The following is a 24,536-nucleotide window of genomic DNA, read 5'->3' as shown; positions in this document are numbered from 1 at the left end:
TTCCTGGTATATGCTGTCATTTTTAGAGATGCCTTAAATTAGATGCTTCAAGTGCATTGCAGCTAGGAGCCCTTAAGTCAGAGGTAGCTAACCTCCAGGAGGGGGAAAAAATAGGAAAAATTAAAAGTAGACTGTGCTTAAGGCTTAAGCCAAGTAGACCCATGTATAGCTTTCCTATGTATAAGAAGCTGGTGTAAATTTACATCAGATGTAAACCCTGTTCAGGAGCAGGGCTGTTGCTCTTCCTATGCCTGGTAGAGGGGAAACAGGCCTTTAAAACAGTGTTCTTTGCCAAGCTGGCAGGCGACATGTTCTGGCCTTCCTCAGCCAAATTCAGCTCAGCTGGTTGAACCACAGGTGAGCCAGGATGAACAAGCTACGCTGAAGCACCTTTGATGGTGCCAGGACTGCAGGCTAAAATATATTTTTCAGTTTGGTGGCATTTCCTGAGATTAATTTAGCGGCATACATTTGTAATTACAAACAACGTTTTTAGTCCATGGCAGTGTTTATTAATAGAAAAGCTGGAATACAGAGCACGTTTTCAAGTGGGAAAGAAAACTATGGCACAGACTCATTTAGCCAATAAGTCAGTGTTCCAGTTATAAATGCTAATATGTTGACGTTTGTCCTCCCAGCACCAGCTCAGTGTGTTTTTATGATTGTCAAGCAGTGTTAAAGAGGAAACTTTCTTTCCTTTTATTCATACTTGTTCATGAGGGTGTGTTACACATTTTGGATGCCTACAAAATGGATGCAGGGTGAATGAATGAACGAATCTTTATTTGCGTCAGCCATCAGCCATAGTAATAAACCAACAATACAATATACAATGCCACTTAAAGGGTAAAAGAATAAGCACGCAGGGTTTAATTGCTTAATCAATCACATGGAGCAAGACCTCAGTTTCTGTGCTCATTAGGCCTGACATTCTTGTATAGAGATCCTGTTTTGCTAATAAAGAGTTAACTCCTGCTTGATTGGTGTGATTTGCTGCTGGCTCGCTCCTTTGGTCAAGATGGTCACCCGGCTGCAATTTGTGCAACGAGGACCGACGTCCAACAACAGCAACAAACCCAATGACAAAAAAAAATGAATGTGATTTCATTCATTATACCCTTCTCCTCTTTTCCAGCAATTTCACTCGGCTGCCTCACTTGGCAGGCACGCCAGAGAACCTGCGCCTGGCCAAGCAAATACAGGCCCAGTGGAAGGAATTTGGCCTGGACTCGGTCCAGCTGGCTCCCTATGACGTTCTGCTGTCCTACCCAAATGAAACAAATCCCAACTACATCTCAATTGTGGATGACCAAGGGCATGAGGTAAAGGAGAGAGAGGGAGAAAATGGATTTCCCCATCTGGCTTTAGCTTCTTCTTTTTTTAAGTCAACCATCCCTGTCCCTTTCAGAACATTCAGTTTAAGGGATAACCATACAGTTATAAGAGATAAATTCTGCTGAGCTTTGAAAAGAGCAAAATACCTGGAAGAGAACTTTTCTCCAGGTGAACCTGCCCACACTTTGAGGTGACGGTTCCTTAAATGGCTATCCCACCTTCCCCCAAAAGGAGTTCGCACCGGCAGCGGAACAAAGCGAATAGAATAAAATGAAAACGTATTTATAGCTTTTAATTTCAGTCACATACCCTCACAGGTAATAATTTCAAGGATGCCAGGGCAGTCTCTTTCAGCCGTCAAATGCTTGGGCGAATAGAACTGTTTTCCCATTCCTTCTGAACATTAATAATGAGGAAGACAGACATATCTCTCCAGACAGAGCCTTCTTTGTCATAGAATCCCAATCCTTCCTCAGAGATATATGCCCAAGTGCCTACTTTCTCTGTGCATTGTGGAGGGAGGGATGGACCACATTTTCTTTTCTCAAGCTTTTAGCGACATCTCCTCTCAGGTTGTTTGCTTACAGTTGTGGTGCCCCGAGCTGATTTTGGGGCCTGTTCTTAGATGCCACCTGCAGCTCTAACATGAATGCAATGCAGGACAGTAGCTGTGATTCCTGCATTCCAGACGGATGGACCAGAGGGGAACCCTTTAGGTCAGGCATCCCCAAACTTTGGCCCTCCAGATGTTTTGGACTACAGTTCCCATCTTCCCCAACCACTGGTCCTGTTAGCTAGGGATCATGGGAGTTGTAGGCCAAAACATCTGGAGGGCCGCAGTTTGGGAATGCCTGCTTTAGGTCCTTTCCAACTCCATGGTTCTATGAAATTTAACAAATGGACTGACAACATGATAATGTTCGCAACCTATGAATTGTCCTGCTTACATATGTAGACTTGGACCAATATGGCAATATTTGGAATGAGCTTCTACGAAATGTAGTAGGCTAATAATATTTACATATATCTTAGGATAAGACTATCAAATTCATATAACAATGTATGAACTAGGGTATTTTTCATCTATTCTATATATTCGTATGCTGCTTCTTTCTACATGTTTTGGAGCGTTTTTATTTTCTCTTTTCCCATGCATCACTTTATTTCTTTATATTCAAAACCTTTGCAATTAAAATAATATTACTCGGGGGGGGGAACAATTAGATGAAATTACCGTATTTTTCACTCCATAAGATGCACTTTTTTCCTCCTAAGAAGTAAGAGGAAATGTGTGTGCGTCTTATGGAGCGAATGCGTGGTCCCTGGAGCCGAATTGCCCAGGGGCGAAAGGCAGATCGTGCTTTTTTTCTTTTAGAAAGAGCTAAAGGCTAACAAGAGGGAAAGAGAGTGTTGATTGCAAGAGATGGGGAGGGAGATAAGGGAGCTAGCTCCCTTCCTGCCCTGCCCAGGCCCCTTGCCCAGGCCTCAATTGTTGTCTGCAGAGAGAGGCTGCTTGTTTCCCCAGCGACATGTGACTGGCTGATTAGATTATCTGTCTGGAAACTGTAGAAATGGGTCCCTTTCCTTTCCTAGAGAAGCTGCAGAACAGTGAGTTGAACCCCATAAAAACAGGATTTTTTCCCCTTTGCAAGGTAAGCTCAACAACTTTGAGCTGATCCTCAAAAATGGAGCTTTCCCCCTTTGCAAAAAAAGATGCACAACTGTGAGCTGAACCCCACCCCCACCCACCGCCAAAACGGGGCTTTTCCCATTTGCAAAAAAAGCTGCACAACTTTGAGCTGATCCTCAAAAAAATGGAGCTTTCCCCCTTTGCAAAATAATATTTAAAATCAAATATTTAATGGGGAGGGGCAAAGGCACTCAAGCCTAGGAGTTGGCTGCTATGCCTAGGACAATTCAAGAAGGCAAAATATAAAAGGATGTCATATAGAGGAGGGAGAAAGGTTGTTTTCTGCTGCTCCAGAGAAGCGGACACGGAGCAATGGATTCAAACTACAAGAAAGAAGATTCCACCTAAACATTAGGAAGAACTTCCTGACAGTAAGAGCTGTTCGGCAGTGGAATTTGCTACCAAGGAGTGTGGTGGAGTCTCCTTCTTTGGAGGTCTTTAAGCAGAGGCTTGACAGCCATATGTCAAGAATGCTTTGATGGTGTTTCCTGCTCGGCAGGGGGTTGGACTGGATGGCCCTTGTGGTCTCTTCCAACTCTACGATTCTATGATTCTAATTTTTTTCTTGTTTTCCTACTCTAAAAACTAGGTGCGTCCTATGGTCAGGTGCGTCCTATGGAGCAAAAAAATACGGTAGTCTAAACCTGATCTTAATATTCTGTCTACTCCTCTGCTCTCTCTTAACTGCCCAGCTTTTCAACACCTCATTATCTGAGCCTCTCCCTCCGGGGTATACAGACATTGAAGACGTTGTTCCACCCTACAGTGCTTTCTCCGCTCAGGGCATGCCAGAGGTAAGGACTGATGTGGGGTAGCGGGTTGTGTGAATGTGCCTTCGGCTAGGTGAATGACCCCCTCTCTCTAGTTCAGGAGTGGTGATCCCTTTTCAGATCCAGTGTCGCTTTCCCTTGTGCGCAACCTTCTGGGGGCCACATACCAGAAGTGGGCGGGGCCAGAGGCAGGAGTAGGTGGGGCATCTGATGCATTTTTTTCCTTTAGTGCTGCAGTAAGCTAGTTTCTACACATACACACACTCTATCCTCCACCCAGACAAGCAGGAGGCATGGACAGATCTCAAGGACATATTCCAAGTAGGCAGATACTCTCAGGGAGGGTGTGCAGTCAGGGCAGTGAGGGGTGTGATCTGGGGAAGATTCTGGGGGCCAGATAGAAAGGCCTGGAGAGCCATATGTGGGTCCTCCTAACCTGAGTGTCAGGAGCTGGTCTGAATCGGAAGATTGGGGAATGCAATCACAGGGAGATCAGCTCCTAACAGAAGAGGAGGGGGAGTACTTGCCTCCCCTGCTTCCAGCGTTTCCAGAGAGACAAGTAGACACAGAAGCTGCTCAGTTGAGAGGAGCTACCCAGCTATGAGATAGTAGCTATGCAACCAGAAGGGAGGGAGCAGCTAGGTGATACATCAATAGAGAGTGGGGGGAAACCCCTCCCCCCTGAACTCAGAGGTCCAAGCGTTTCAAAAAACAAAGGAGACACAGAGGGGGAGGAACTTCCCGTTGGCACGCTTCTTGCTGCGGAAGTGGGGAGGAGTCAGGGTAAGCCAGTGTGGTGTAGTAGTTAAGAGCAGTGGACTCGATATAGGTTCGATTCCCCTCTCCTCCACATGCAGCTGCTGGGTAACCTTGGGCTAGTCACACTTCTCTGAAGTCTCTCAGCCTCACTCACCTCACAGAGTGTTTGTTGTGGGGGAGGAAGGGAAAGGAGAATGTTAGTCACTTTGAGACTCCTTCGGGTAGTGATAAAGCAGGATATCAAATCCAAACTCTTCTTCTTCTTCTGTCCTTACGGAGGGTTGTCTGTTTGTGCTTGCAACATAATGCTGTTATAAAATGACTAGAAATCTACCAAATGCTCGTTAATTCTTATCATTGAGCTACCAGAAGGGAGAGGGGAACTTGGGTACTTGACACTGACGTTCCCCACCCCTGCTCTAGGTTTTTATATGTCCCATGCTTGTTGGTATACAAGAGGATTGTGACTAAACTTGATGGCCAGCAAGAATTTCAAGCTACTAGGTTTCTGCCACACCTCTCCTGCATAGGCAGCAGCTAAAATAAGCCAATTCCTAAATTTGGAATCTGGGCTGGATCTACACTGACCTGTTTAACATTATTTTCCCCCATTAGACTAATAGTAGATATGTTGTTCTGAAACATCACAGGCTACACTTGTTGATTAAAAGGTTTACTACCTTGGTGTTTCCCCCGTCCCCCCGGCAAATGAAACTTATACCCGGCCACACCATTTCCCAAAACACTGTTTCTTTCCCTGCTGCTGATTTTTGGTTGCTCTGCTCTGCCCTCCGGTGTCCCATTTTAATTCTCCCTCCCTCTGTGTCCTTTGTTATCTCCACATGCCACCACCCCTCGAATACCACTGGAGGGCGGTCAGAGATTGAATGCAGTAGAACATTACATAGGGACATGAGTAGCAGCGTAAGACATATAGCTGCATAAAATGGTTAAAAATTAAGTGGTTAAAAAGACAGGAAGGAATGTGCCCATCTACGTTATCAAAACCCTGTTGTTGTTGTTTAGTCGTTGAGTCGTGTCCGACTCTTCGTGACCCCATGGACCATAGCACGCCAGGCACTCCTGTCTTCCACTGCCTCCCGCAGTTTGGTCAAACTCATGTTCGTAGCTTCGAGAACACTGTCCAACCATCTCATCCTCTGTTGTCCCCCCAAAACCCTACCTTAACATTAAAAACCACAAGTGTAGATCTGTCCCTTGTCAGAGAAATACATTTTTGAAAAAGATATGTGGGTTCTTTTGGCGCTCCCTAGGAAGAAGCAGTCCCCTGGAACTGCTCTGGGCATATAGCTGATATTGGGGAAACTGCTGTTGGCTGAAAAACTCTGGGCAGTTTTCAGTCGGGATTCAGGCCTCATCATGGGACTGAAACTGCCTTGGTCGCACTGGTTGATGATCTCCGGCGGGCTAGGGACAAAGGTGAGAGCTGGTTCCTATTCCTGCTGGATCTCTCAGCGGCTTTCAACACCATCAACCATAACATCCTTCTGGACCGTCTAGAGGGGTTGGGAGCTGGGGGGGACTGTCATACAGTGGTTCTGCTCCTTCCTCCTGGGCCGCGTTCAGAAAGTGGTGGTGGGGGACGAGTGTTCGGACCCCTGGGCTCTCACTTGTGGGGTGCCTCAGGGCTCTGTCCTCTCTCCCATGCTCTTTAACATCTACATGCAGCCACTGGGAGAGATCATTAGGGGGTTTGGGCTGGGTGTTCCTCAGTATGCGGATGATACCCAGCTCTACCTCTCTTTCAAATCAGAACCAGTGAAGGCGGTGAAGGTCCTTTGTGAGTGCCTGGAGGCGGTTGGAGGATGGATGGTGGCTAACAGATTGAGGTTGAATCCTGACAAGACAGAAGTACTGTTTGTGGGGGACAGGAGGCGGGCAGGTGTGGAGGACTCCCTGGTCCTGAATGGGGTAACTGTGCCCCTGAAGGACCAGGTGCGCAGCCTGGGAGTCATTCTGGACTCACAGCTGTCCGTGGAGGCACAGGTCAATTCTGTGTCCAGGGCAGCTGTTTATCAGCTCCATCTGGTACACAGGCTGAGACCCTACCTGCCTGCAGACTGTCTCGCCAGAGTGGTGCATGCTCTGGTTATCTCCCGCTTGGACTACTGCAATGCGCTCTATGTGGGGCTACCTTTGAAGGTGACCCGGAAACTACAACTAATCCAGAATGTGGCAGCTAGACTGGTGACTGGGAGCGGCCGCCGACACCACATAACACCGGTCTTGAAAGATCTACATTGGCTGCCAGTACGTTTCCGAGCACAGTTCAAAGTGTTGGTCCTTACCTTTAAAGCCCTAAATGGCCTCGGTCCAGTATACCTGAAGGAGCGTCTCCACCCCCATTGTTCTGCCCGGACACTGAGGTCCAGTACCGAGGGCCTTCTGACGGTTCCCTCGTTGAGATGTCAAAGAGAAAAACAGCTACCAGATTTTTAGAAGACATCTGAAGGCAGCCCTGTTTAGGGAGGCTTTTAATGTTTAATTATTTTATTTCATTTTTCTGTTGTAAGCCGCCCAGAATGGCTGGGGAAACCCAGCCAGATGGGCGGGGTATAAATAATAAAATTATTATTATTATTATTATTATTATTATTATTATTATTATTATTCAGAACAAACAGCAATCTGGGGAAACCCAATGCCATTTATACGATTCAGTGCTAAACCACAGGTTTTCCCAGGGGAAATGGCAGGGCAAACTGGCATGGACGAGCCCTTGATATTGACACAAGAATAGTGCATTGTTGGTAGATTTATTGTGTTCTAGTTTGTATTCTGCTGCTTCTCCAATGCCATCATATTGGCTGCATTAACACAGAAGCATATTCTATTTTCCCTCCGAAGTTTCCCTGCTATTCTCTGCATTTGAGCTTTCAGATGCCACAAAAACCAATTCCGGAAATATAGCAGAATATAACTTAGTGCAAGTTTAGTGCTCATATCTGTGTTCTGTGCAAGCAAAGGTAACGTAAAGTAAGGGATCCCTGGATGGTTAAGTCCAGTAAAATGTGACAATGAGGCTGATCTCGCTTTTCAGCCCGAGGGAGCCGGCGTTTGTCCACGGACAGCTTTCTGGTTCATGTGGCCAGCAGGACTAAACCACTTCTGGCTCAATGGACACTGTGCCAAGTGCCAGAGCGCACAGAAACACCATTTACCTGCCCGCCACAGCAGTACCTATTTATCTACTTGCGCTGGTGTGCTTTCAAACTGCTAGGTGGGACAGAGCAACAGGAGCTCACTCCGTCGCACGGATTCGAACTGCTGACCTTCTGATCTGTGCAAGTAATACAGAATTGAGCACTAAACCTCTGCTATTGAGCGCTCTTCTTACGTTCTTTTGTTCTTACACCCCAGGGAGATCTGGTTTACGTGAACTATGGAAGCATAGAAGATTTCCACAGGTTAGAGCGAGATCTCGGAATTAATTGCTCTGGGAAAATTGCCATTGCCAGATATGGGAAAATCTTCAGAGGAAACAAGGTAATGGTGGTTATAACCCATCTCAGTGTGTAGGGGCCGCTTTGGCACACAGACAGAATTTGCCCAAATGTGAGAGCGGTGTTTATATTTTTAACACAGCATCTATGAAGGCAGAATCTTACGGAACGTAACTTAATACTGATGTGTGAAACCCATTTGGATTTTTTTTTTCAGGCTAACACAACAACTGTGAAGGAGGGATCTTAGCATAGAGGAGGGCCTGGGGGCACTTTGATCATGCCCCCCAAACATACCCATTTCACAGAAAGAAAATGGGCAATTCTAAAAAAACCCTCTCTCTAAAATAGCAAGCAAAACAGCTGCACACACTTCAAAACCAGTAGAACAAGTACGGTGGTACCTTGGTTCTCGAACCTAATCCATTCCGGGAGTCCATTTGTCAGACGTTCGGCTTCCGAAAAATGTTTGCAAACCAGAACACTTACTTCTGGGTTTGCCACCTTTGGGAGCCGATTTGTTTGGCAACTAAGCCGTTCGGGAACCAAGGTACCACTGTACAACAAAACCCTGCACCCCTTTGAACAGAAACATAACTCACGAAGCAATCCCGCAAACAAGCAAACAAAAAAACACCTCCCAAGCATATATGTTTAAGATAAAAAATGAGAGGGTCAGGTAAACTTTGGAGGCAGCAAAGGTGCTATGGTGCCCCTCCAGTACCACATTGGGGACTTCAGGCTTTGGGGGCCATCCTATGTCCAGATTCCCCATGATCAATAGTTGAGGATGCAGCCGATTTCCAGCTCAGACAGATGATTCTTGGCTCTGCCAGCGTTAAGTCTCCAACCTCAGTTCAACCAATGACACGCCGGTGTAGCTTGCTGATCCCGGCTCAGCCAGGGCTCAGCCAGCCAAGCCAAAGCTGGCTGAACAAAGGCCAGTGTCAGTCCCCCCCAAAAGAGGTGTTCTGGGGGAGCTATGTGGATGGGACCAGCGAGGGCAGGGGCTTAGGCTGTATCCTGGCAACTCAGCACAGAATGTTATTTTAAAAGGCTTGTTTCCTGACTGCCAGGCTTTGGCAGAGCAGCAACTAGGCTGCTGAACAGGGCTTGGACCTGACCTGGCCATCTCTGGCAACTACCAGGCTGTGCCATATGGAGGCAACCTCTCACCTTTGCACAAAGGAACAAACTAACTGCAGCATCAATGTGATTCCCCCCCCCACCAGGTGAAGAATGCTGCTGCTGCTGGAGCCAAGGGGGTCATTTTATACTCCGACCCAGCTGACTCTTGTGCCCCTGGAGTAGAGCCTTACCCAGTAGGGTGGAATCTTCCCGAAGGTGGAGCTCAGCGTGGGAATGTCCTGATTCTGGATGGCGCTGGGGACCCCCTCACACCAGGGTATCCTGCCAAAGGTGAATGAGACTGAAAATCACATGGCTTTATTTTGCATTCCTCCATTGTATGCAGGCATAGGCATACTCGGCCCTCCAGATGTTTTGGGACTACAACTCCCATCATCCCTAGCTAACAGGACCAGTGGTCAAGGATGATGGGAATTGTAGTCTCAAAACATCTGGAGCGCCGAGTTCGCCTGTGCCTACATTAGAGGGATACAATCTGAAATGTGGTTAATTGAGGGTTGGGGAAAATGGCAAAACAATGCCATGAGATAATATATGTTTGAAAGGAGAGAAGTGGATTATAATCACACTTCTGTATCCCAGATTTCAACTGGATTAGCGGTGTTTCCTCTGCTTGGGAAAATCTGGGAATGTTTCCCCCCCCCCATTCCTCAGAAAAGTTTGTTTATGTATGCCACTACTGTGGCCCGTGTTTTGTTAGCCCCAAAATGGAAAACGAGCGAGGTCCCAACTACAGAAGAATGGCAATTTATGCTGATGGAATATGTGCAGCTTGCAGACTTAACATATAGAATAAGAGAACATGAAGAACACTCGTTTAGAGAAGATTGGAAAACGCTTATTGAATATAAGGAGGGGAATTGTGTACACTTGGAAACGTTGGCTGCATTAAGATGAATTCAACAGTGTAAAAAAGCTTTGATAGTTGTAATAATGGAATGCTAAATGGTTTAGTTTATGCAAAATATGCAGGGGTTTATGATATGCAAAATGAACCATGGAAAGAGAAGAAGGGAAGTCATTGATATTTTAACAATGTTTTAATGAGCATTCTAAATTGTAAAACAGAAAATTTAATAAAAATTATATCTATATCTAGAGGACGCGGGTGGCGCTGTGGTCTAAACCACAGAGCCTAGGGCTTGCCGATCAGAAGGTCGGCGGTTCGAATTCCCACGGCGGGGTGAGCTCCCGTTGCTCAGTCCCTGCCAACCTAGCAGTTCGAAAGCACGTCAAAGTGCAAGTAGATAAATAGGCACCGCTCCAGCGGGAAGGTAAACGGTGTTTTCGTGCGCTGCTCTGGTTCGCCAGAAGCGGCTTTGTCATGCTGGCCACATGACCCGGAAGCTGTACGCCGCCTCCCTCGGCCAGTAAAGCGAGATGAGCGCCACAACCCCAGAGTCATTTGCGACTGGACCTAACGGTCAGGGGTCCCTTCATATCTATATCTATGGGAATGCAGGGGTAGAGGAAGCCAGGGGTCTCTAGAAATGAGGGGTGGGGAAGATGTGGCCCACCAGATGTTGTTGCAAAAAGATCTGCACCAGCAGTTGCCCCTCCTCTTCCCTTCCCATCATGCACCAGCTTCAATGCAGAGATCCTTGCTTTTGGGGCTTTTTCTGCCAATTAGGAAGCGCAAGGAACTGGCTAGACTGCAGAATGCTGGAGAAATATTTTTAGTGGGAAGAAAAGCCCATGACCACCTCACTTTGATAAGCTAAGCCCAACCCTGCACTCACTGAAACTCTAAACGGCTCTGAGAAAGAGGCAGACAAAGTAGAAATGCCTTTCACAAGGGAACAAGGGTTTTGAGAAATCATGGGGCAGCACTTTTTAGAAACCTATCTCTGGCACCAAGGCTAATTTTGGGAATGCATGGCATGAAGTTAGAGCACAGTAAACAAATTATATTGGCAGTACCAAACCATCTGCCATTGAGTGATTTCTTTTATGTGAGAAACCTGCAGTTTTTAACTTGGTTGGCAAGGAGTTTGAAGCCCTTCATAAATAAGCAATATTGTAATTAAATTTCTGGGGTGATACTCCAAAACTCTTCTATTCAAAGGAACTGCTAACTTGGTTTCTGCTAGCTGCCAGACTTTCTATTGCACACAAAACAATGGAAGAACTTAAATGATGTGCCTTTTGATCATTGTGGCTTAAGAACTTATGGAAGCTCGGAATTGCTGAAAAGATAACTCACGGGATTCATGTGATGGAAGGCAAAGAACCAGCAGAACAATTTTATGCAACTTGGTGGGACTTTTTCATCCTTACCTGCACCTAAAGAAAGAAATACGGCCCTCCAAAATTATGCTTTCGTTTAATATATCTATACTTACCATTGTTGTATGGTCCATGGGGTCACGAAGAGTCGGACACGACTAAACGACTAAACAACAACAACCATTGTTGTGCAGGCATCTCTCTGATGACTTTCTGCATACAGTCATACCTCGGTTTAAGTACGCTTCGGTTTGAGTACTTTCAGTTTAAGTACTCCGCGGACCCGTCTGGAACGGATTAATCCACTTTCCATTACTTTCAATGGGAAAGTTCGCTTCAGGTAAATTACACTTCAGTTTAAGTACTCCACGGGCTGTCTGGAATGAATTAATCCACTTTCCATTACTTTCAATGGGAAAGTTTGCTTCAGGTTAAGTACGCTTCAGGTTAAGTACAGACTTCCGGAACCAATTGTGTACTTAAACCGAGGTACCACTGTACTTGCGTTGGAAACTTAATTAATTGATTGATTGATAAGTGAGCAATATTTTCATTATTATTTTCAATATTTTCGTCCCCCCCCTTGACCCAGAGTACACCTACCGCTACGATGAAGCCCAGGCGACAGCTCAGTTGAACATTCCTGTCCACCCTATTGGTTACCATGATGCTGAGATGTTGCTGAGGTAAGCACACCCAGTGGTTAACATTTACAGGTTTAGTCGATTCCACAATCAACTTCGTGGGCCGGCATGGCGGGTTTCATTCACCCTATGCACCTCGCTCCCACCCAGCCTGGGCACCAACAGATATGCAATGCCACTAGTGTTTACTCCTGAAGCCAATATAAAAAAAATGGCCAAGGACCTTACAGTCTATTTACAATTGTGTTTCTCCCCTCCCCCCTCATATTGCTTTCAGGTAGGCAAAGTTATTGCCCTTCCACAGTGGTGAAACATATCTGATACATAAACCACTGAGCCTCTTGGGCTTGCCGATCAGAAGGTCAGCGGTTCGAATCTGCATGACGGGGTGAGCTCCCGTTGCTCTGTCCCCGTTCCTGCCCACCTAGCAGTTCAAAAGCACGCCAGTGCAAGTAGATAAATAGGTACCGCTGTGGCTGGAAGGTAAACGGTGTTTTTGTGTGCTCTGGTTTGTGTCACAGTGCCCCGTTGCACCAGAAGCGGTTTAGTCCTGCTTGCCACATGACCTGGAAAGCTGTCTGTGGACAAATGCCGACTCCCTCGGCCTGAAAGCGAGATGAGCGCCGCAACCCCATAGTCACCATTGACTGGACTTATCCATCCAGGGGTCCTTTACCTTTACCTTTACATATCAAACTCCTTTCCTATGTGATGTTTGCCCTAATGCATCTTGACTCAATCAACTGTGATTTCTGTACTTGTCTTGCCACTTCTGGGATTGTTCGTCTTCTTGCAGAGCCTGATTTTGGTATAGGGGTAAGATCTGCAGGGCTGTGAAAAGCATAAATATGCAGGCTAGCAAAGCTTTCCATTTCTCAACCGACTATCACTTTCCCCAGCACTACAAAAAGGGTCAGGCTAGTCAGTTAAACAAACACCTCACCCTCGATTCACTGATAAGCCCTGCATTCGTCACTGAACAAGATAGAACCCACATATACCCAAGTGACTTGTTTATATTTGAAAGGGCTCAGAGCAGAGCCATTGAGATTCCAGAGCATGGCTTGGCTCCAAGACGTCAATCTCGAGCAAGCTAACGCTGGTTAAAATCCTAAATGTCCAATTTTGTGCAAAAGGTTACAGTAACTCATGACAAAGCCAGCCGAGGTTATAGTTCCCAGGCCGAGACCTGTTCCTTGACGTTGGAGACGTCTATCTGAGGATATGTGGGGCAACAAATAATTACAAATTATAGGAAAATTAATAGGGAGGGAGGAGAGTGGTCAGAAAACAGGGAAACAGCTTTCAAAAGAAACTATTTCACTTCAAGCATCAAGGAAGCTGATGGGAAAGAGACTTATCTGCACTATACTTAAAGAGTCCTTCTGTTAGAACAATTAGTTATAAGAGAGATCATTCTTTTTTAAAAAAAATCCATTAAAAGAACACTCTGTGCTGGTACATGTTTTTCAGCCTTTTCCCACTTTTCCTTGTCTTACAAAGGCAGAAACTTTGAGCCAAAAAGAGAGAAAGTCAAGGGGTGGGAGAGGAAACCAGTGCTTAACATGGCGAACAAAAAGGTCACAGACTCATAGAATTGTAGAGTTGGGAGGGACCCCAAGAGTCATCTAGACCAGCCCCCTGCAATGCATGGAGCTCATGATTTTAAGATGAAGAGTCTCATGCTTTACCGACTGAGCTGTCTTAGCAGCTTCGGAGATGAAGTTCTCAAATATATTTTCAAAGAACATATTCCCCTCTTTTCTTAAATGGATCGTGAACTTTATTATCACTGCGGCAAGTCTGGGATTCTTGAAGTATGTGGTTCATTGTGTAACTCCCAGCCCCTTTTCTGCAACTCCATCCTAGGCACTGCCCCCTGCCCCAGTTTAAGCTATAATGCTAAACCTGCTTGTTAGGAAGAAAACCACATTGACCACAGTGACCATCCTAGTTGGAAGGAACCTGAATATCATCTAGTTCAACCTCCTGTAATGCAGGAATCTTTCGCCCAATGTGGGGCTTGAACCCACAACCCCCTAGGTTAAGAGTCCCTTTACCTTTACCTTTAGCCTTGCTGATATGTATAAGACCGAATCAGATAAGTGCTGGAGATGCAATGAGTTTGAGGGAACGTATCTTCACATGTGGTGGACTTGTAAAAGGGTAAAAGAGTATTGGGAAATGATCTACAATGAATAAAAAAAAGTGTTTAAAAGTACCCCCCCCCAAAAAAAAGAGTCATTTCTGTTGGGGATAATTCAGTCTGAAATTCCCAGGTGTCAAAAAAGGTTATTTATGTATGTCACTACTGCAGCCTCTGTTTTGTTAGCTCCAAAATGGAAAACGAGCAAGGTCCCAAAGAAGAATGGCAATTTAAGTTGACAGAATTTGCGCAGCTTTGCAGACTAACATATAGTACAGTGGTACCCCGGTTTAAGTACACAATTGGTTCTGGAAGTCTGTACTTAACCTGAAGCGTACTTAACCTGAAGCGAACTTTCCCATTGAAAGCAATGGAAAGTGGATTAATCTGTTCCAGACGAGTCCACAGAGTACTTAAACTGAAAATACTCAAACCGAAGCGTACTTAAACCGAGGTGTGACTGTATAAGAGAACAAGAAGAACATACATTTAGAGAAGATTGGAAAAAAATATTGAATATATGGGAAATAACTGTATAAGTTAATGCTGTATAACTTAATGCTGGCAGCATTAAGATAAGTTCAACAGTGTAAATAAGGTATGATGGATGTAATAATGGAATGCTGAAAGGTATAGTTTCTGTTAAATATGCAGGGATTCATGATATATAAAATGTACCATTGAAATAGAAGACAGGAAGTCATTGATATTTTAAGGATGTAAAAATGAGTACCGGTACTTTAAATAGTAAAACAGAGAATTTAATAAAAATTATATACAGACATTTGGTTGGTTGCTGTGAAAATAGGATATTGGACTAGATGGGCAAAATACCTTATCCAGCAGGTTCTTTTTGTTAGGTTTTTCCTTTAAGACTGATGTGGTCAATGGTGCTACACAGAGATGTGTGTTTGTAACCTTGTTCTGAATGATAGCACACCTGTGAGCTTTTGCTAATTTGAATAATTGAAGGTAGGGTTTGCTTACTGTAATGTGATTGGGTAATTGACTATTTTGAATTCTGTATTTAAGCTACCCAAATGGTTCATGGGTGTGGTGGTGGTGATGTATTGTGAAATGAGAGGAAAGGAGTAGAGGAGTGTGTTGTATATAATTGTAAATAAAAGCAAGCAAAGATACTGAAGACGACTTTGTTATTTCGTTGACCCTGCCGCTGTTGCCACTCGGTTGGTGCGTATTTTGCCCAACACTTTTTATGTTCTGATGTTGTTTGTGGCACAAAAGGGCATAAACAGGGAGGGCAATTTATCCCTTTTGGGGAGAAGTCGCCATCTGAGTGGTGCCACAGCAGTAGAAGAAGAAGAAGAAGAAGAGTTTGGACTTGATATCCCACCTTTCACTCCCTTAAGGAGGCTCAAAGCGGCTAAAAATCTCCTTTTCCTTGCTCCCCCACAACAAACGCTCTGTGAGGTGAGTGAGGCTGAGAGACTTCAGAGAAGTGTGACTACCGGTAGCCCAAGGTCACCCAGCAGCTGTACGTGGAGGAGCGGGGAAGCAAACCTGGTTCACCAGATTATGAGTCCAACGCTCTTAACCACTACACCACACTGCCTTAGCAGTTCTGACAACAGAACATTACTAAATTTTGATCAAGGCCTTATTTGATGGTGTGAGGAAATATGGAGGTGAAAGAGAGAAGTTTTCCCCCTTAGATGTGAAGATCCCGGGCCACTAAAGAGAGGGGGAGGTACCTTGAGCCTGGGAGTTAATAGGGAAGGAGTGCAAATATTTCAAGACTGGTGAGACATGTTCTTTGTGAGGCTAACTCCATTCTGTGATGCTCCATTCTGCGCTAGCAGAATTTTCTTAAGGAAATACATTATGGCAGAATCAGAAGTACACACACAACCCTTAATAAAATAAATGGGAGTGGGGTTTTGGAGGGAGGATTTCCAACGAAACATGGAAATGAGTTTGGTGGCTGGTCCCTTCCAAAACTCCACGTCTTTATCATGAAAAAGCTTCTACAAAGCTCTTGTTGAGTTGTTATCTAAAAGAATGAGCTAGCTATTTCCAGAAGTTGAAGATAAATATAAGTGTGCTAGTATTTTAAAAAACAAAGAAAGAAAAAAAAGAAGAAGAAGCAATGTCAATAAAATGAAAGGATATTGATTAACTCCTGTTCTGATAGTTATAATAATAATAATAATAATTTATTATTTATACCCCGCCCATCTGGCCGGGTTCCCCCAGCCACTCTGGGCGGCTTCCAACAAAACAGAAATTCTAAAATACAGAGATCCATCAAACATTAAAATACAGAAATCCATCAAACATTAAAAGCTTCCCTAAACAGGGCTGCCTTGAGATGCCTTCTAAAGGTCTGGTAATTGTTGTTCTCTTTGACCTCTAGTGGGAGGGCATTCCACAGGGTGGGTGCCACTACCGAGAAGGCCCTCTGCCTGGTTCCCTGTAACTTGGCTTCTCGTAGTGAGGGAACCGCCAGAAGGCCCTCGGAGCTGGACCTCAGTGTCCGGGCAGAACGATGGGGGTGGAGACGCTCCTTCAGGTATACCGGACCGAGGCCGTTTAGGGCTTTAAAGGTCAACACCAACACTTTGAATTGTGCTCGGAAACGTACTGGGAGCCAATGTAGGTCTTTCAGGACCGGTGTTATGTGGTCTCGGCGGCCGCTCCCAGTCACCAGTCTAGCTGCCGCATTCTGGATTAGTTGTAGTTTCCGGGTCACCTTCAAAGGTAGCCCCACGTAGAGCGCATTGCAGTAGTCCAAGCGAGAGATAACTAGAGCATGCACCACTCTGGAGAGACAGTCAGTGGGTTATCTTGTTTGGCAATCTTAAAAGTGAAGTATTGGATGGAGATGGAGAAATGATTGCCACCCTGGCCAACTGCTGTTCGTAGATAAGCAATCAGCCATAAGTACAGACGAAAAGTATCCTCTATTAATCAGAGATTCATTGAGCAGGATATAGGCCGTGAAAGCCGGATTTATGTTGAAAATGACTGACAGTATTAAATATAGAGAAGGCAGGCCAAGGAACTAAAAGTTTCATTGGAAATATGGCCAGTGGTTATTATTGTACAGTACTGGAACAGATAATGTGCAACCATATAGCTTATTTTGGTGTGCTGTAATCCTATGTTATTTTCTTCGTTTTCTCCTCCTTTATATGAAAACTGTATATATACAGGAATCGCAAAGTTACTTTTTCATTTCAGGTTTTTTCTTTTTCTTTTTCTTTTGCCTTGCTCGTTTCTGCATTACATGCTTTGGCATTCCAGATTTTCCTTCAAAAAATAATAAGGGGGAAATGGTGCACTGTTCTGCATTAGCATTCTATGGCTTGGGAACTATCTTCAAGGGCAGACCCACAAGGAGTGCATTGTAGTAATCTGTGTTGGAGGTTCCTAGGGTCTTGTTTCTCAGGTGTTCCATGCCTCCAAAACTGCCTCCTTTCACTCTCCCAAGAAGTACTGGTGGCCAGCAACTTATATGGTTTTGTAAGAGGATTAGACAAATTCATGGAAGGTAAGACTTAAGAGTGGCTACTTCCCATGCTGACTGTGTTTCACATTCACTGTTGGAAGCAGTAGGTCTCTGAATACCAGTTGCTGGAAATCACAAATAGGGTGAATTCAGGTCCTGCTTGGAGGCTTCTCATAGACATGTGGTCCTTACCTTCCAAGTCCCAGACTGCAGAATCCGGGACCGGCAGCCGTGTGACACCGGAAGTTGCATCGACATAACTTCCGGTGTCGCTTTGCCCTTCTATGGGCACCAAAAATGGCCGCTGCCAGCTTCAAAAGTAGCTTCTACGCATGACTGGAAGTGTCGGCCCGCCCATCTATGGGCACCAAAAATGGCCGACGACGACACCGGAAGTCGTGTCTACGCACTTCCGGTCATGCGTAGATGCGACTTTTGAAGCCGGCGGCGGCCATTTTTTGTGCCCATAGAAGGGCAAATCAGGAAAAAAAATGGCTGCTGGCAAGAGAAAATAATGGAGAAAAACGGGAGGCGAAGTGATACGGGGGACCACCGGGAAAAGGTAAGTAAAAACGGGGGGTTTCCCGGGGAAAACGGGGTACTTGGCAGCTATGATGTGGTCAGTCACTGTGAGAACATGATTCCAGACTAGATAGGGATTTGTATTGATCCAGAACATCTCCTCTTAAGTTCTTGTGTTCCTTATGGTCGCTGGTAGGATTGGGTTTTCCTCTTCTCTCTTGATGCTTCCACAGCAGGTGGGTCTTCCTAGTGGATCACCCATCTCTAGCCTAAGGCATTCTAGGAAACAAGGTCTTCCACCCTGTGGCAACTCAGCTTGCAAGCGATCTTCCAGACTGAAAGACAAAACAACCCACGACCAAGTTTGAAAGCTTGGTTATGCCTGAAGTCTTTTTGCCTTCCAATTTTTATTTGCCAATCATTACCCTTTGGGGTTTCGCAGCTACAAAATGGAAGCGCCAAAAGAGGGACTTGGGGAAAAAAATATTCTGAAAGCCTACATGCTAGAAGTTACGGAATATTATAAGGAGGAACACACCATTGCTCCTACTTCTTTCTCGGATGGATGCCAACTGTAATGTTATCTTTTCCCAACAGGGACATGGCAGGACCACCCCCGCCAGATGACAGCTGGAAGGGAAACCTCTCTGTGCCTTACAACGTTGGGCCAGGCTTCAAAGGCAGTTCTTCAAAAAGGTGGGAGGAGAATATAATCTTGTGGTGTTGAGTAAATGGCCAATAGGAAAATGGAGCCACAGAACCTACACTGAATAAGAAAGGCGAAACAAACAAAAAAAATTCCTTCCAGTAGCACCTTAGAGACCAACCAAGTTTGTCATTGGTATGAGATTCCGTGTGCATGCAAACTTCTTCAGTCCAACATGGCTACCTACCTGTAACTTGAATAAGAAAGGTTTAGTTGGTTAGGGTAATGTAGGCTGTCTGTCTATCCTCTTTGTTTGGGACCAAACGAAGATCCCTCCTTAAGACTACCTTCTTGTACTTGTATGAACATACCTAAACTTTATTTATTTACTTATATGCCACCTTTTCCCTGACGGGGACTCAAGGAAACTTTTATCTAAATGCAAGAACACTAAAAACATAGAAAAATCAGTCATTAAAATGCAATTAAATATTGATGGAATTAAAATGATGTGCATATATAAAACCTGTTCAAAACATACCAATAATTACAATAAAAACAGAGCACAGCACCAGCCCTTTAATGGAAAGCAGTTAGTTCCCCCAAATCCTTTTGGAACAAAAAAATATTCAGTTGCTGAAAGAAGAACAATAAGGAGGGAGCAAGTCAATAACTTCTCTAGGGAGGGCGTTTCAAAGTCTGGGAGCAGCCGCTGAGAAGATCAGTGTTTGTACTCCAGCTTTCTGGCTGACTGGTAGAAAGGTAAAGGTAAAGGTTAAGTCCAGTCAAAGGCGACTATGGGGTTGCAGTTCTCATCTCGCTTTTAGGCTGAGGGAGCCGGCGTTTGTCTACAGACAGCTTTCTGGGGCATGTGACAAGCAGGACTAAACCACTACTGGTGCAACAGAAAACTGTGACAGAAGCCAGAGCACACAGAAATGCCATTTACCTTCCCACCACAGTGGTACCTATTCATCTACTTGCACTGGCGTGCTTTCGAACTGCTCGGTTGGCAGGAACTGGGACAGAGCAACGTGAGCTCACTCCATTGCAGGGATTTGACCTGCTGACCTTCTGATCGGCAAACCTAAGAGGCTCAGGGGTTTAGACCACAGCACCACCCATGTTCCTACACTACAGTGTGGTGTAGTGGTTAAGAGCGGTGGACTCATAATCTGGTGAACTGGGTTCAATTCCCCGCTCCTCCACATGCAGCTGCTGGGTGACCTTGGGCTAGTCACACTTCTTTGAAGTCTCTCAGCCCCACTCACCTCACAGAGTGTTTGGTGTGGGGGAGGAAGGGAAGGGAAAATGTTAGCCTCTTTGAGACTCCTTTGGGTAGTGATAAAGCGGGATATCAAATCCAAACTCCTCTTCTTCTTTTTGACCGGTAGAAGATGCTAGAGTAGCGGATACAAAAACATGGTCTTCTCGGTGGTGGCCCCTCAACTTTGGAATTCCCTCACTAGGGAAATATATATGACCTCATTGCTGCTGGTTTTGCGTATGACCTCATCACTGCTGGGACTCCCGCATTCTTTCTTCCCTCTGCAGCCCCCACACAGCACCCCCCTCCCCTCAGATCTGCATCAAATAGTCCCCTCAAACCCTTCAAAGCACCTTGAGTGGGGCAGTGTGGGGGAACTGCAGAGGGAAGGGGACTCCATTCTGCCAACAACTTCTGTTTCACGGACGGATGCTCACATGTTGGACTCCATCTAGAAAGATGAGCACATGGGTCCAAAAAGAAGTGGCTCTCATGCCGAAGGCTGGTGTTAAAACTAAATCCACCTTCTGAAAACGATATTTCATAACTTATACAGGACTATAACTATGCAGAATTTCAGCCCTAATCCATTCTGACTTTAAAGTCTAAAGTGTGCATTTATTTCTTAACCTGACATTTAACACTTGATTTTTTTTATTGCACTTGCATTAGCAAAGTCAAAATGCATGTCCACAGCATCAAAGAAGTAAGAAGAATTTACAACGTGATCGGTACTCTCCAAGGTTCAACAGAGCCAGGTAAAGCCATTCCCTTGCTCATGTTGTCTGTGGGATCAAGCCAGGGAAAGGGTTGTAGTTCAGAGGTAGGATGCATGGTTAGTATGATAAATGCCCCCTAAGAAAGGCTTTCACCTGAGATCCAGGAAGTCCTTCAAATTTAGCTAGTCCTCCAGACTAGATGGACCAATGATCCGACACCTATTTTAATAATAATAATGCTATTTTTTCCTAATACCATTGTACCTTGGTTCTCAAACAGAATCTGTTCCAGAAGTCCATTCGACTTCCAAAAACGTTCGGAAACCAAGGCATGGCTTCTGATTGGCTGCAGGAGCTTCCTGCACTCAATTGGAAGCCGCGTCAGGCACTCGGCTTCCAAAAAAAGTTTACAAACACTCGAGCCAAAACGCTTGACTCACAAGGCATTCATGTAAAAAGCCTTAAAGTAACTTTAAGAACATAGAAATGCCATGCAACATTCAATCTATCTATATATATATAAATGTAAACTGGCCATGTCTGTTAGTATCCACGTTTCACCAAAACCGCTTGACCGATTGCATTCAAATTTTGACACAATGCTGCATGCGAATATGAGAGCAAGCCAAGCCCATAACAGTTTTCAAAGACAGATGTCACACCTGTGCCACGTAAAACCCCGTGTCTCAAAACACACCACTCAGACGGAAATGCATTCTGGGAAAAGAACGAGGTTGCAAACCAGCACCCTCTAGCGGTGGCTACACTGGTACTGCACCTATAAAACCTTCCCTCTCAACAGCACCTTGGCTCCCATTTACATACTAGGCCGAAGCCTTTACAGACTAGGCTGAATGGAGGTACTGACTCACCTGGGTGGGGGGGTGGGGGTGGGGGGACGGGATAAGTCAGGACTCAGGACACGGTGGGACCAGTCACAGGGATGAGCTGGGGATGGAAGGAAGAGGGGGCATGATACATCATGGGTCGGGACAGGGTGGGGGGAATCACAGGGATAAGCTGGGGGTGGGTGGTGGAGGGGTGGGATACATCATGGATCAGTGCAGGGTGGGGGCAGTCACAGGAATTAGCCACAGCAATGCGTGGCAGAGCCAGCTAGTAACCTATAAATGAAATCCAGCAAAACAACAGTAAAAATTCAGTGGGAAAAAAGTACTTTCATAGACACCATAATTGTCATAATCCATCAGATGCTTGCTAGAAGATGCTGAAGGAAAATAATGATGGTGCCCGGTTGCTGCCTTTGGGGGGGGACAGCATTAGACATGCAGTGAGCCACAACTGAAAAGGCCCCCTCCCTTGTCAGCACCCTTTAATCTTCCCTCAGAGGCAGAAGAGGGACCTCAGATTGAAGGGTCTGGGTAGGTACGTATGTTCTGAAGATATGTTCTGAAAGATATCGAGGTCTTGAGCCATGCAAGGCTGTCTAGTCAAAACCACTTCTATTTATTTGTTTTTATCCTGCTATTCCTCCTTCCATCATGGAACCAAAGACCAGACGTCCTTCAAAATTCACACATCTCCAAATGTGCACTTCTCCAGCTACAGAAAAATGTGCTTCAAAAAAAGGCACATACTGGGGTGTGCATTTAAATGCATTTTATTACTGAAAATAGCCTTTAAAAATGCAATTTGTTAGAGGGAATGTCTCTGCAAAAATGTATATCAGACCAAACGGCACATAAAAATGTACACTAGGGGAAAAGTGACACTAAAATGCTGGTGAATTTTCATGAGGACTTTTTAAATCAAATTGCAAACTGATGTGGGAACTGAAGTAAAGATTGCAAGGATGAGAAAGGGAGACCAAAATGGTCAGATCCTCTCATCTCGAGCTCCAGATTATCCTCAGAGGGGCCCTTAAGTAGAACTCTTGTCGTGATTTATTGTGCCCATTTAAAAATTAATCCTCATGTCCATTGATCCAGACAGGTACGTTATCCTAGGGGGTCACCGAGACTCTTGGGTCTTTGGTGGGATTGACCCGCAGAGCGGAGCGGCTGTTGTTCACGAGATTGTCCGAAGCTTTGGAAAGCTGAAGCAGCAAGGTGAGGCAAGAAGAATACAGAACCTAAAAATCTGTCAGTTCGGGGATCCATGCATCCATCCATCCATCCAACATCTCGTCTTCCTGTGTGCTGTTCTGCAGGTTCTTTCACCCCTTACCCTGAGCCATTTTTGAGGGGTGCACAGATGGAGGGGAAAGCCTAGGCTTCTGCTAGCAGAACGTGCTACTTGAGTCCAGCCCAGTCATAGGTGCCAACTCCCTGGGGCCCTGGGTGCCCAAGCACCCACAAAATTCCCCATGAAGGGGCTGGGTTGCTGTGCATGAAGGGGGAGCAGGGGGAAAAACTTAAACATGTAGCAGAGTTTAAAAAAATAAATAAATAGACCAGAGGCAATTGTACTTCATCCAGCAGAGCTTTACTTGCTACTGAAGGTTAGTAGCTGTGCCGAAATGCCGGAGGAGCCTGGGCCCATAACCTGTCGTCCATTAAAGGGGGAGCAGGAAAAAACTTAAACACGTAGCATGGGCACCCACAAATTTCAGTGTCAGGGCCATGCATGCTGCATGGCACCCACAGCCCTGGGCACCCATGGTCATGGGACCAAGCTACAACTCCTGCGCCCCATTTTTATGAGCCCAGCTTCTTCAAATAAACCATAGATAACAACTGACCATAGTTCCTGGTTTGGACATAACAAAAACCCACAGCTGAAAATGGAAATGGTTGCTTCCACCTCCTGGAGCCAGGTGCAAAATACTGGCATGGGTGGGATGCAAGACATTCAGCCATGCAGCCAATCACTTTTTGGACCCTATAATCCGTACACTGGGATGTTCTGCATATACCGTATGATTCTACATCTTGGATAGTAAAGATTGGGAGTCTAATGTAAGGTTGGGGGAAGGGTTCCTCTTTTTATCCTCGTATGATCTACATCTTCCCTGCCCCACCCCCTGGTGTGAACACTGTGTTACAAAATAGGTTTATCTGTTTATTAGTTTGCCACTTCGTAAAATGAGTTCTGTAGGACAGCAGTTCAAATTCTGCACGCGGGGGGGGGGGGGTGGTACCTGAATTCTGCAACCTGAATAATTGATGACAATAGAACGCATAAGGGCAATATCCCCTATTTAGACATAATCTATTCTGGTTTGGGCTATCTTGAGGATGTGATTTTGGGTACAGATTTATTTATTTTTTACTTTATTGTGTGTGTCTTTCGATCTGTCTAATATGCAATGTAATGTAGCAACATGCAGAACCTTTGCAAGGAAAGGCCACAGCTCAGCAGCAGAGCAGAAGGTCCCGGGTTCAAATCCCAGCATCTCTTGTTAGGGCTGGGAGATACTCCTGCCTGAAATCCCGCAGAGCTGCTGCCAGTCAGTGCAGACAGTGCTGGGGTAGATGGAGCAATGGTCTGCCTTGGTATAAGGCAGCTTCCTAAAATCCAAAACAAAACAAAAAATGAAGCAAAAATCCTTGCGGTTCAGAGGGTTTCAGTCTTTTTTCATTATTTCCCATAACAGCTGCAATCCTGCATGCACTGAGATTGCTCGGGTCTGATTGAAATCATTGGGATTTAAGCAGCCACAAGGACTGACAAGCAGAAAAGAACAGTGCATGTAAATATCTTGCCTTTGAATTGTTTGATTGATAATGGAGAGGCTTTAAGGAACAATGGCTTGTTGTTGTTGTTGTTA

At 45.2% G+C, this 24,536-nt stretch overlaps 1 protein-coding gene across 2 annotated transcripts in view; it reads left to right on the top strand.

Moving 5' to 3' along the window:
- Nucleotides 1-24,536, top strand: part of LOC118085476 (Putative N-acetylated-alpha-linked acidic dipeptidase) — a 47,767-nt gene that overhangs the window by 3,502 nt on the left and 19,729 nt on the right. For both annotated transcript variants that reach the window (XM_035116169.2, XM_035116170.2), the window contains exons 3-10: nucleotides 1,136-1,322; nucleotides 3,718-3,819; nucleotides 7,936-8,061; nucleotides 9,251-9,437; nucleotides 11,986-12,079; nucleotides 18,772-18,870; nucleotides 20,760-20,845; nucleotides 22,756-22,875. In XM_035116169.2, the coding sequence (XP_034972060.2) occupies nucleotides 1,136-1,322; nucleotides 3,718-3,819; nucleotides 7,936-8,061; nucleotides 9,251-9,437; nucleotides 11,986-12,079; nucleotides 18,772-18,870; nucleotides 20,760-20,845; nucleotides 22,756-22,875 (1,001 nt within the window). The remainder of the gene's footprint in view (nucleotides 1-1,135; nucleotides 1,323-3,717; nucleotides 3,820-7,935; nucleotides 8,062-9,250; nucleotides 9,438-11,985; nucleotides 12,080-18,771; nucleotides 18,871-20,759; nucleotides 20,846-22,755; nucleotides 22,876-24,536) is intronic.

Source organism: Zootoca vivipara, chromosome 4 (assembly GCF_963506605.1).
Source record: "Zootoca vivipara chromosome 4, rZooViv1.1, whole genome shotgun sequence".
NCBI lineage: Eukaryota > Metazoa > Chordata > Lepidosauria > Squamata > Lacertidae > Zootoca > Zootoca vivipara.
This window is presented reverse-complemented; position numbering and strand designations above follow the sequence as displayed.